The 10,601-nt window shown below is 34.1% G+C and overlaps 1 protein-coding gene across 2 annotated transcripts in view; it reads right to left on the reverse strand.

The window, feature by feature from the left end:
* Nucleotides 1-2,176: 2,176 nt before the first annotated feature.
* Nucleotides 2,177-10,601, reverse strand: part of LOC100790427 (uncharacterized) — an 18,003-nt gene continuing 9,578 nt past the window's right edge. For both annotated transcript variants that reach the window (XM_006579535.4, XM_006579534.4), the window contains 17 exons: nt 8,941-9,089; nt 8,758-8,828; nt 8,493-8,663; nt 7,823-7,894; nt 7,559-7,660; nt 7,396-7,485; nt 6,577-6,652; nt 6,411-6,504; nt 6,249-6,318; nt 5,956-6,135; nt 3,968-4,090; nt 3,792-3,875; nt 3,536-3,720; nt 3,300-3,438; nt 3,153-3,212; nt 2,703-2,807; nt 2,177-2,599 (listed from right to left, as the gene is read on the reverse strand). In XM_006579535.4, the coding sequence (XP_006579598.1) occupies nt 2,486-2,599; nt 2,703-2,807; nt 3,153-3,212; nt 3,300-3,438; nt 3,536-3,720; nt 3,792-3,875; nt 3,968-4,090; nt 5,956-6,135; nt 6,249-6,318; nt 6,411-6,504; nt 6,577-6,652; nt 7,396-7,485; nt 7,559-7,660; nt 7,823-7,894; nt 8,493-8,663; nt 8,758-8,828; nt 8,941-9,089 (1,885 nt within the window). In that variant the 3' untranslated portion in view covers nt 2,177-2,485. The remainder of the gene's footprint in view (nt 2,600-2,702; nt 2,808-3,152; nt 3,213-3,299; nt 3,439-3,535; nt 3,721-3,791; nt 3,876-3,967; nt 4,091-5,955; nt 6,136-6,248; nt 6,319-6,410; nt 6,505-6,576; nt 6,653-7,395; nt 7,486-7,558; nt 7,661-7,822; nt 7,895-8,492; nt 8,664-8,757; nt 8,829-8,940; nt 9,090-10,601) is intronic.

Below are 10,601 nucleotides of genomic sequence, written 5' to 3' on the forward strand. Positions count from 1 at the left end.
TTTTATTTTCAACACTCATTTTAAACTCTTAAGTCGGACTCATATAAGAGCCGAAAGTCTTATACAAAAAGTCTTTGACTTTTTTTTTGTCTTCATCAAGGTTGTCATATAAAATATATATTTGTTATTATATTGATTGTTTTTATTTTGGGGTTAGAAGATATGCAATTAAAATATCATTTCTTTTGATTTTTAATATTTTTATTAAATATATCATTCTCTTTTTATAGTTTGTATTGTGAAGATGATGACATTTTTATTTATCATTTATTGTGAAGATAAAATATTTTATCTTTTTACATAAATAATATTTTTTGGTATAATTAGATAAATAATCTATTTCTCTTTTGTAATATTTATTGTGTTTTTCTTTTTAGACAGAATACTCAAATACTATTTATTTTTCTTTTCAATAGTACTTTTTTATATCATCTATTATTGCTATTTTAAAGACTACAAATAATTACATTTACAAGACTTTATTTTCGTTCTCTTTATATGAATTTGATTATAAATAATTTGATAACTAAATGTTATTTATTAACATTTGCAATAGGATAAACTTAATTAAAACACTATATAAGATATGACAAATTGAGGTTTAAGACATATTAACAAATATCTCCTCTTTCCAATCACTCTTTTGTATATATTTTTTCTTTCTTTTCTCTTGTCTTTGTTTATTTGGACATTGTTAATATATGAATCCAAACACATTGCTGAATAAATCTTGAGAAACAAATCAAATATAAGTTGTACTAGAAATATGTCAAAATTCCAAGGCACTGACAATTGTCTTGATATCACATTATTATTCTTCTAATTATCTTAAAACTGTATTAATCTAAACACTAATTTTATTATAAATTTATGAAAATTCTTTATAACATGTTAGTGATTGAATTTTGTAATCTTAGGTCTTTAAAAAATGTTTAGTTTATTTTGTTACAATAAATTAAATATTTTTTAATATTATAATAAATTATCGCTATAATTAGTATTTTAGAACATGTATGAAATATAAAATTTGATATACATATGAATCATAATTTTCACAGTTTACCCCCCAAACATTGAAGTTTGGGTCCACCCCTGCTTGTTTTTGATTCGGTCTTCTTCAAAACTAGCAACAAAAGGTCATGTACAATAATCTTTCCTTTTTTTAATGACATACCAAACTTTGTGTTGATAAAAATATAAGGTATAGTAAGAAACTTCATAACTTTTTTTATGAAAAAATAAGAAAATTATTATTTATTGATTCTTATATAAAATCCTTAAAAAACACTTTAAAAATTGAAGGTATTTTAATTTAAATAAGTACGGTAATCATTTAAATAGGACCTTTACTAATTTCCCCAACTTGCTAGTAACATCTCATTTGACAATTTATAATAATAATAATAATAATAATCTCATTTGGTAAGATTGGGGATGTCGTCCCTTTACCATATTTCCAGAGAGTATTGAAAGTTATTAATCCAATACTTTCTTCTAACTCAAGGTTGAACGAGTATTCTGTATTCTTTTTTATTGATAGGAATCAAGCTCAGATTTCAATAACCCATACACATTACTCAACCAACTAACGGAGCAAGCTAGACCACTTGATACATTTTACATATAAGGGGAAACAAATCAGTCTATACAACTAGTGAGTAAAACTGAATAAATGCTTATTCGGACTAATTTCACTATTTTCTACCCTCTTCCAAGTTAGAGCACAAGTCATGAGTATCGTAATTTGATGACCAAAGAAATCTAACTGATTTATGGAAATGACAATTTTTTTCCCTCTCGGTAAGTGTATTATTGTCTGTAACGCGTGATATTATCACCAATTCATTTTAAAAGATAAATTCAATTTCTTGGGGAAAAAAAATCAAAATTGACCATAAAAGTCCTTACCTATTGACTTTTACAATTTTCTAAATATGCCCATAATTTAAAATAATCAACACAAGAACATGCCTCCTTACTAGGCGTTCACATTAACGCTATCCAACTCCAGAGTGGAATTTGGTGGCTAGTATCCCCGCAGGAATCAATTAAAAGAGGGCTCCAACATATGAGATGTACATGAAAGTGATAAAAACAGATATAAAAAGGATCTAAATGCTTATTATTCCAGAAAGAGACAACAAATATATGCACAGGATCACCTGACTACTTTATCTTTTCATCTAGTAGAACTTTTATAACTTGAAATAAAAATAAAAGGGCGTCCTTTTGGGATGATGAACAAAACAAAAGCAGCAGAACAGACCAAAATTTTTGAAGGCTCCACTCCTTAACTCCTTTCAAAACCCATCATCCCAAATGTAATAAAAGTAACTATAAATAAAAACCTATATTTCATTTTAGAAACGAAATGGCTCAACAGCAAACCCTTGGAAGCGATAAACATTAGCAAAACTACAAATGTGCAGGCTTCAGGAGATGGAGGCTGCAGGGGAGGGGGGACATGTCAGCAATAGAAAAACTCTCACATGAAATAGCTGAGTGCTTTCTTTACTCTTGAACCCCCTTCTCCATATAATTCATTCCATTGTAAAAGCTCAGTCATATTTACTGATTCAGAAGAAACACTTGCACATACCTGATTCAATATAATGTACGAAGTAACATATTACTAAAAACGAAAAGTCGGAGAGCTCAAAGGACTGGAGAGGGCTTTGCTTAAATGAAATTTCATTTCATACCTGCTGATGAGCATATTTAAAGTCTTCCATGTTTAAAGATCTAACGTCCCCACTGCTGCATAATGCTGGAGCTGGTTGGCCTTCTGCTAGAGCAGCAGCACGTTCCTGTCATGCATCAAACACATTAAGCATACATTAGCTCCTTTTAATCATAAACCCATATATTTTGTAAAGGATACAATAATTCCCCTTCATTAAAATTACTGGCTAACAACTTAATCAGAAATGAGTTCAAAATCTAAGATCATCAAGAAATAGAGAACTCTCCAAGTCTATTGTTGCTTTGTCTCAACCAAGGTCATAAGTTTAGAGCGTAATTTTCAACACATGCAAATAGCATGTAGACTTTATGGAAAGATTTATGCATGCAACCCAACTATAACTTACCATCAAAAGCAGTGACAAACCCATGGATACCAAGCATAACACTAACATAAAGAAGAGACATACCTTTTTTTCCTTTTCTAATATCTCTTTAATAGGCCGATGTGCTGCAGTTACACACAAATTCTGCAGTATAAGGGCAAGCATCAAATATTGAATAATAGTAACATTAATTTCAAAGAATAAGGTAACAGGAAAAAGAACACCAGCAACCTTAAGATCACTTCCGGAATATCCATCAGTCATACTTGCTACTGCATCTAAATCAACATCAGGAGACAATTCCTCTTTTGCCAGGATAACTTTCAATATTTTCGCTCTATTAGGAGCATCTGGCAAATTTACCATCAATCTGCCAAAGACAATAATTACAAAAAATTTACTTATGTTGGGCCTCCCCCTTACAAAATAATAGGAAGGGGAATTGAAGCACAGTTGAATATATTCACCTTCTTGGCATCCTCCTTATGACAGCCTCGTCAAGGTCAAAAGGCCTGTTAGTGGCTGCCAGCACAAGAACTCGCTCTGTTTCCTTCGTGCGTAAGCCATCCCAATTCACCATGAATTCATTTTTCATCTTTCGCATGGCCTCATGCTCTCCTGGGTTTTCCCTACGACCCAACATGCTGTCAACCTGAAACAAAGCTAGTAAAGTTACATCCAATGAATCAATACAAAACAATACCCTTAAGTTAAAAGGCTTACCTCATCAACAAATATAACACTAGGTGAAATTTTACTCGCCAGAGAGAAAACAGCTTTCACATATTTCTCACCCTCCCCAAACCACTGAAGCAAAGAGGGGCAAGAACATGAGTTGATATGCACAGCAAACTAATAAAGGTGAGATCAATATACACTTGGAGAGGGACAAATTTAACCTTAGAGGTAATACTTGACATAGAAATGTTGATGAAGTTTGCACCAGCTTCAGTAGCTATTGCCTTTGCGAGCATTGTTTTACCAGTTCCAGGGGGACCAAATAATAGGATTCCTTTGCACGGCTGCACAAAAGGTAATTCAAAGTTGAGATAACAGAATGGATAATATTTTGATAAAGAGCAAGTTAGATGGTCATCAAAATTATATTAGATTTATTAATTGTTGTATACCACAGAAATTATTTTAATGATTATGGATATAAAGATCCAAATTCTCTCCAAAAAAAAACACTTTCCCAAAATCAATTGCCTATCACAGAAGATTTCAGCTTTTACATTCCATGGAAAATTTCAGACAACAAATGAATTGCATATCCAGCAGAGTGCAGATGCCAATATCAGATATAAATGCAACAAATCCTAGATGTCTAGGCCAATCAAACATAGTTAAAAGTGGTCAGCAGATTCCACTTCCTTCTTTTTCCTCTCTTAGAGTGGGGACAAAGCAAGGGCACTAAAACATTAAAGCACATTAAAAGCGTCACAAAATCAATCGATCTATCAAATCAACAAATAGTCAACCAACATAAAGAGCATAAGCAAAAAAATCTGTTAAACAATAAAAACAAATTTCAATCTCTAACAGTATGTTTGGATGGAGCAATTCAGCAGGGAAATTCATTTTTTCAAGGAATTTAAAATGATTCATAATAAAATAGCTTGATTGGATAAAATATTTGAAAGGAGATTTAATTTTTGGTATTTTTATGAATCATTTTGATTGACTAAAACAGTAGGATTTCAAATTCTCTCAAAAAATATAAAATTTGAAATTCTATTTTCAGAGATGCTCACTCTAACTCACGTTCTTACTCGCGACCCTTTCTCGCTCAACACTAGCAACTACGGGTGACCAAAATTTTTACGGCCGACATCGATATAAGTTGTTTTTCATTGACGTTGGTTGAGGTTTTTCGGTTAGAATTTTTTTTTATGTCAACCAAAGTTATTTTTTGTCGATATCGGCTAAGATTTTTTTTTTTAGATGATGTTGGTTAGGGTTATTTTCTCACTGGCGTCAATCATGGGAATTTTTTGCTGACGTTGGTCAAGGATTTTTTTGACCGTTGTCATTCAGGTTTTTTCAATTGATGTTGACCAATGATTTTTAGCCAACATCAGCCAAGGCTATTTTATAACCGATGTTGGGTAGGGTTTTTTGTCCGATATTGGTCAGGACTATTTTTTAGCCAACTTTGACTAGGGATTTTTCGGTCAACGTTGACCAATGATATTTTTCGGCCGACATTGGATAGGTTCTATTGGTCAGCATCGACCAAGCTATTTTTTAGCCGATATTGGATAGATTTTTTTGTCAACACCTGCTAGGATTTTTTAGGCTGACGTTGGCTAAAAATAACCTTGGTCAATGTCGTTCGAAAAGACCCTTAGCCGGTGTTGGTCAAACAAACCCTAGCCGACATTGGTAAAAAAATCTAGCTAACATCAGCTAAAAATTAGACTCAACCAACGTTAGCCGAAAAATAGCCCCGACTAATGTCAGCTCACAAATATTCCCGGCATACTTTAACAAAAAAACCTTATTTGATATCGACCGAAAAATAGTCTTAGTTAATGTCGGTTTAAAAACATCACTTGTTGTGGTCAGGAAAAACAACCCTAGTTAAAATTATCAATATTTTTTATTTTTAAATTATTAAAAATTGAAAAATATTTTTTAATTAATATTTCAAAATTAGATTGTGTTTGTTTTCTATAAAGTTTAGTATTAAAATTTCATCTATTTAAAATATAAAATTGAGATTTTGCCCTATCCAAACAAAGAATTTAAAATTAAAGAAATTTGAATTGATTTATCCGAACAAAGCATTTGAAAAATGAAGGAAATTAAAATCAAAGCAATTTAAATTCTAGGCATTTCAAATTCCCGAAATTCCTAATCCAAACACAAGTAAAGGAAATGAAACCTTGGTTAATTGCCCCTTGCAAAAAAGTTCAGGCCTCTGTAAAGGAAGCATCACCAACTCCTTCAATGTATCCTTGACCTTTTCAAGAGCTCCAATATCATCAAAAGTAACATCGATGTCACTAGGTGGAATAACATCAGCCAAAAGCCTCTTTTCAAATTCATTTTCTGTCACAACATCCTGAGCAAGCAAAATGATTTAGAATACAGTGTTTATGAACTCTCCCGACAGAATAACTTGTAATAAGCAAAGCTGGAATCACATGTAAGTAGCAAAAGGGCACAAACAATCACCTTAAGAGATTTCTTCAGGCTCTTAGACTCATTCTGGATAGACTGCAAGATCCCAATTCCATACTGAATGCTGGAGGAATACCATATAATATCACCATTGTAAAATTACAATTTAAGTACATATAGTATTTCAAATAACAAGCAGTGTAAGCTAGCAATTACCTCTCACAGGACAATGCAAGCTTTGAATCAGGCTTAGCTTCTGAATTCTGCATGAGGTGGTGGCTTAAAGCCCAACCAATTATCTTCTCTGCATCTGCATGTAGCAAAAATGATATAGGAGAGAGATTCTAGAGAGATCCTAAAGCACTTAATGCTTCGAACATACTTTCATTTGTAAGTGTCTGATCCTTAATGCACAAGGTCTCAAGTCCTTCACATTCCATTCCACAACGTCCCAAAACCTATAAATAAAATTAGCTAGTCTGTAATTACAGTAAATTTAAACACCTCAACAGCAAATGTAAAACATCAAGTTTTACGTCACTACACAGTTCTACATCTGTCACATAACCCTATTATGCACCATTATCCAAAAAAATAATTGACTCAAGGGATTGGCTTTCAACTGAATCTGAATCATAAGAATGAACCTCATCAAATTAGTAGTTAGAAATATATTGGAGGATTTATATCAAAACAAACCAAATAAATCAACGGTCTAAATTCTCCTATATAGATTTGCAATTACATAATCAAATAAAGACCAGAAGGGATTCTAACTCGCTTCTCATTTTCTTAAATTTAAACCAAAAATGAAAATTCAAAGCAAAATGTCATCCTTGAAATAAAACTTAGAATGGGCAAATTATCAAAGATGGAAGAGAGAATGAGAGATGATATAGACAAAGGTAAAGCCCTTAGAAAAAATAAAATTCCCAGACCCTCCCAAACATCCTTCCACAACTGATACAAGAACACCATCTTCCATGGGAAAGCATAACTTGCATTGACTGTTTAACTGGTATCCCATCTATTCATATATAAATCATACTTTGAATTACTTAGTACCACAATGGAATAACATATTAAGTCAGGTACTATATAGCCTCCAACGCTGTTTTTGCAAGAAATATGTAGATGTTACCATAAAACATGCCTTTTAATCTGAATGAATTAAATTTACAAGCAAACACAAGGCACTCACTGTGCGCAGGTGATGTAAATTTCCTTTGATTTTGAGAGTCTCAACATCTCGATCCAGTTGCTGCTTCCAAGATGCTAGAAGAGCCTCATCCTATACCAGGAAATATATTATGAATACTGTATAAGGAGAGCAAAATTCATGGCAAATATTCCCCTGTATATACCTGTGGCATGTGAATTGTAATTTTATTTGGGAAAAGCTTGGTCAAAGTTCTATTTTGTTTCGGGACTTCCTTCCCCCTGTCATGCAATCGTCCAAAACTATCCTGAAAAGATTGAAGAGAGATAAGGTTTATTTACTCAGATAGCTTGAAAGAAATAATATAGGTTGCATGTAAGCATAATACGTGAACAAACATATGTCAGCAATTCCTGTTTCTCTGTTTCAAATAGAAGTAATAAAAGTGAAAAGGAGATTTAGTCATTACTGGGAAAGCCAAGTCAAGAAGGGCAGTCTGATTGCTACCAAATTTTGTAAAAAGCAAACCACCAGGATGTGACTGCAGGGAACAATAGTCATATATCAATAAATAATCACTTATGGAGAAATTTAGACCAGTGATGGGAAGGAAATTCAATCAATCAAATATATAGAATATTTCAGATTGTATCTTATAGCACTAAAGCATAAATCATTCACAACTAATGCAGAGCAAAAGGATACAGAAAGCCCACAACTACTAAAAAACAGTTCTTTGGAGACTGATTAATTTATTCTTTCAACAAAAGTTCATGCCAATAAACCAAATGATATCATACAAAGATTTCCAGGGTATCTTGCAATAGACTGTTGAGATTCAAAGCTTCTAATGCCTTTATATGCATGGCAACAAGTAATCTATACTTGTCAATTGCACCAAAAAGCAATGGTATAGCAGGACCACACGGCCGAGTGGCTCCTGGGTGCTACAGAACTTGAATAGTACCACAGTTTAGAATAGCAGCCGTGATAATGCTAGAAATAGCAGTATTTTGTAGCTGGAACCAGCACAACACTTTACTGGGAGATATTTACAAACAATAAAAGCAGAGACCTAATTGAAAATCACAATATAGGGTCCTACAAACTACAGATTAATTTAACCCAAAATACAATACCTTTTCCTTGCGACTGTCATTTTGTGTGTGTGAACCTATTACGACCACATTATCCGGAAGATTTTCAAGCTTACTTTTAAATGAATGTGAATCTCCATTTCCTACAATAGACTTCTCAGCATCTTTCATGAACAAAATGAATGGTGCACTTCTACTCTCACTAAAAACAACCTGGGGAAAAAAACAGAGTATAAATCTAATTGTAAGATTGAAGCCAAAATGATTACAGAACATTCTTAGACTACATGGTAGGGTAAATGGCAACCTCAAACAATGAATGAATAAGTAATTTGTCCAGTTCTTCTACAGCACTGCTTTCCAAACGAAGATCGGTGACTGGAAACAGAAAAATAGTAAGATACAAGACTATAAAAGATATATAGATCAAAATATAATAATATAGAATATCTAAAAATATAAAAGTTGTATTAGAGAAGTAACACATTACCATTGCAGAAAAATCCTTGACCTCCCTCACAGGCACCACCAAGATCAACTCCATCAGGTATGGGTTTATCAAATCTCACACCAATTTTAGACAAGGGATTATCATCAAATAGTAAGACAACCTTCCCCCGACTTCCATTAGACGGTCCCCTATATATGAAACCGCTAATCAAAATTATAATTTAAAAAAAAAAAAAACATTAACACTTGAGCATAGTTATCAACCCAGACAGCAATGCAGTGCAGCTAGTCCCAAAAATGCTGTAGTGGGACAACATATAGAAGGATGGCCACTATACCAAAGAAATCGTTATATTTTTACTAAGATAACCTGGTTCAAGACTTGAAGAAGAATATATCACTACATGGTTTACCCCTAACACGTTTCCTCTTTCAAAACAAGCAACAATCTGATACCTTAAATTCCTCCTTCAGGTCTGTCACAGCACATGTATAAAACACTATGACTGTCACACCATAGAACATAACTTCCTAATACGAAATTAACACAAACATTACTGCTCACTTAACAAAAACATAGCTTCCGAAGAGAACTTGGCCAATCAACTATACACATATTGATAAGCAACAGATAGTATACACGAGGAAACATGGTAAGGGAAGTGTAGGGGATCATCCCACTAGAGGAGTAACTAACTTAGTGGGGAATGTGTGATGGGACAGGTGGCAGAGAGAGAAAGGAGGGCTGTAACGTTATATGCTGAGGGAATAATCAGTAGTGGGGGGCATGTATGGATTCAGTTAGAAACTGCATGGGAGTTTTCTAAGCAGCTCGAAATGCTTAGCCTGTTTTCTGCATTTTTCATTTCCATTGTCCATCCATTGTAATTCACAAGTTAGATCCCATTTGAACTCTAACTTGATTTACATCAATAATATCTCCCATTTTCATCTTAAAATTGTTATTTTACTGTTTTATTACTTCTGGATATCAGATTGAGTCCTATCAATTTGGTATCAAGAGCCTCGGTTTCGATCTAAACGGTGGATGGTGGTTACGAGACACATCATGGAGAACAGAATCGATACGATGGAAGAGCGATTGGGAAACGTGGAAGCGACGGTGGTAGAAATCCGTCAACTGCTGCGGGAACAGAACGAGAGACCTCGCCGGAGACAGGGAAGACCTCTAGGTCGGGGAGATCCACGTAACAATGACGACGACGGGAGTGATAGTAGCACGTTATCACATGGATCACGTTTCCGACCACGACGGCACGGTGGTGGTAACGAACGGAGGTATTTTGGCGGGAGAAGGAAGTTGGAGATCCCTGTTTTTAAGGGTGATGATGCTTACGGGTGGTTAGTTCGTGTTGAACGGTACTTCAGGCTGAATGAAGTACGTGAACATGATAAGGTGGATGCAGTGATGATTGCGATGGAGGACAGAGCGTTGAATTGGTTCCAATGGTGGGAGGATCAAACACCATTGAGGAGTTGGGAAGAGTTTAAGGAGGCAGTGATTCGAAGGTTTCAACCGGGAATACTCCACAATCCCTTAGGACCTTTATTGAGTCTGAAACAAGATAGCACCGTCATGGAGTATAGAGAAAAATTTGAGATGTTGGTAGCCCCATTGAGAAGGGAGGAGAGGGGAATGCTTGATATCTACTCCTCAAGTGGATTGAAGGAGGAGTTGCA

Source organism: Glycine max, chromosome 5 (assembly GCF_000004515.6).
Source record: "Glycine max cultivar Williams 82 chromosome 5, Glycine_max_v4.0, whole genome shotgun sequence".
Lineage (NCBI taxonomy): Eukaryota > Viridiplantae > Streptophyta > Magnoliopsida > Fabales > Fabaceae > Glycine > Glycine max.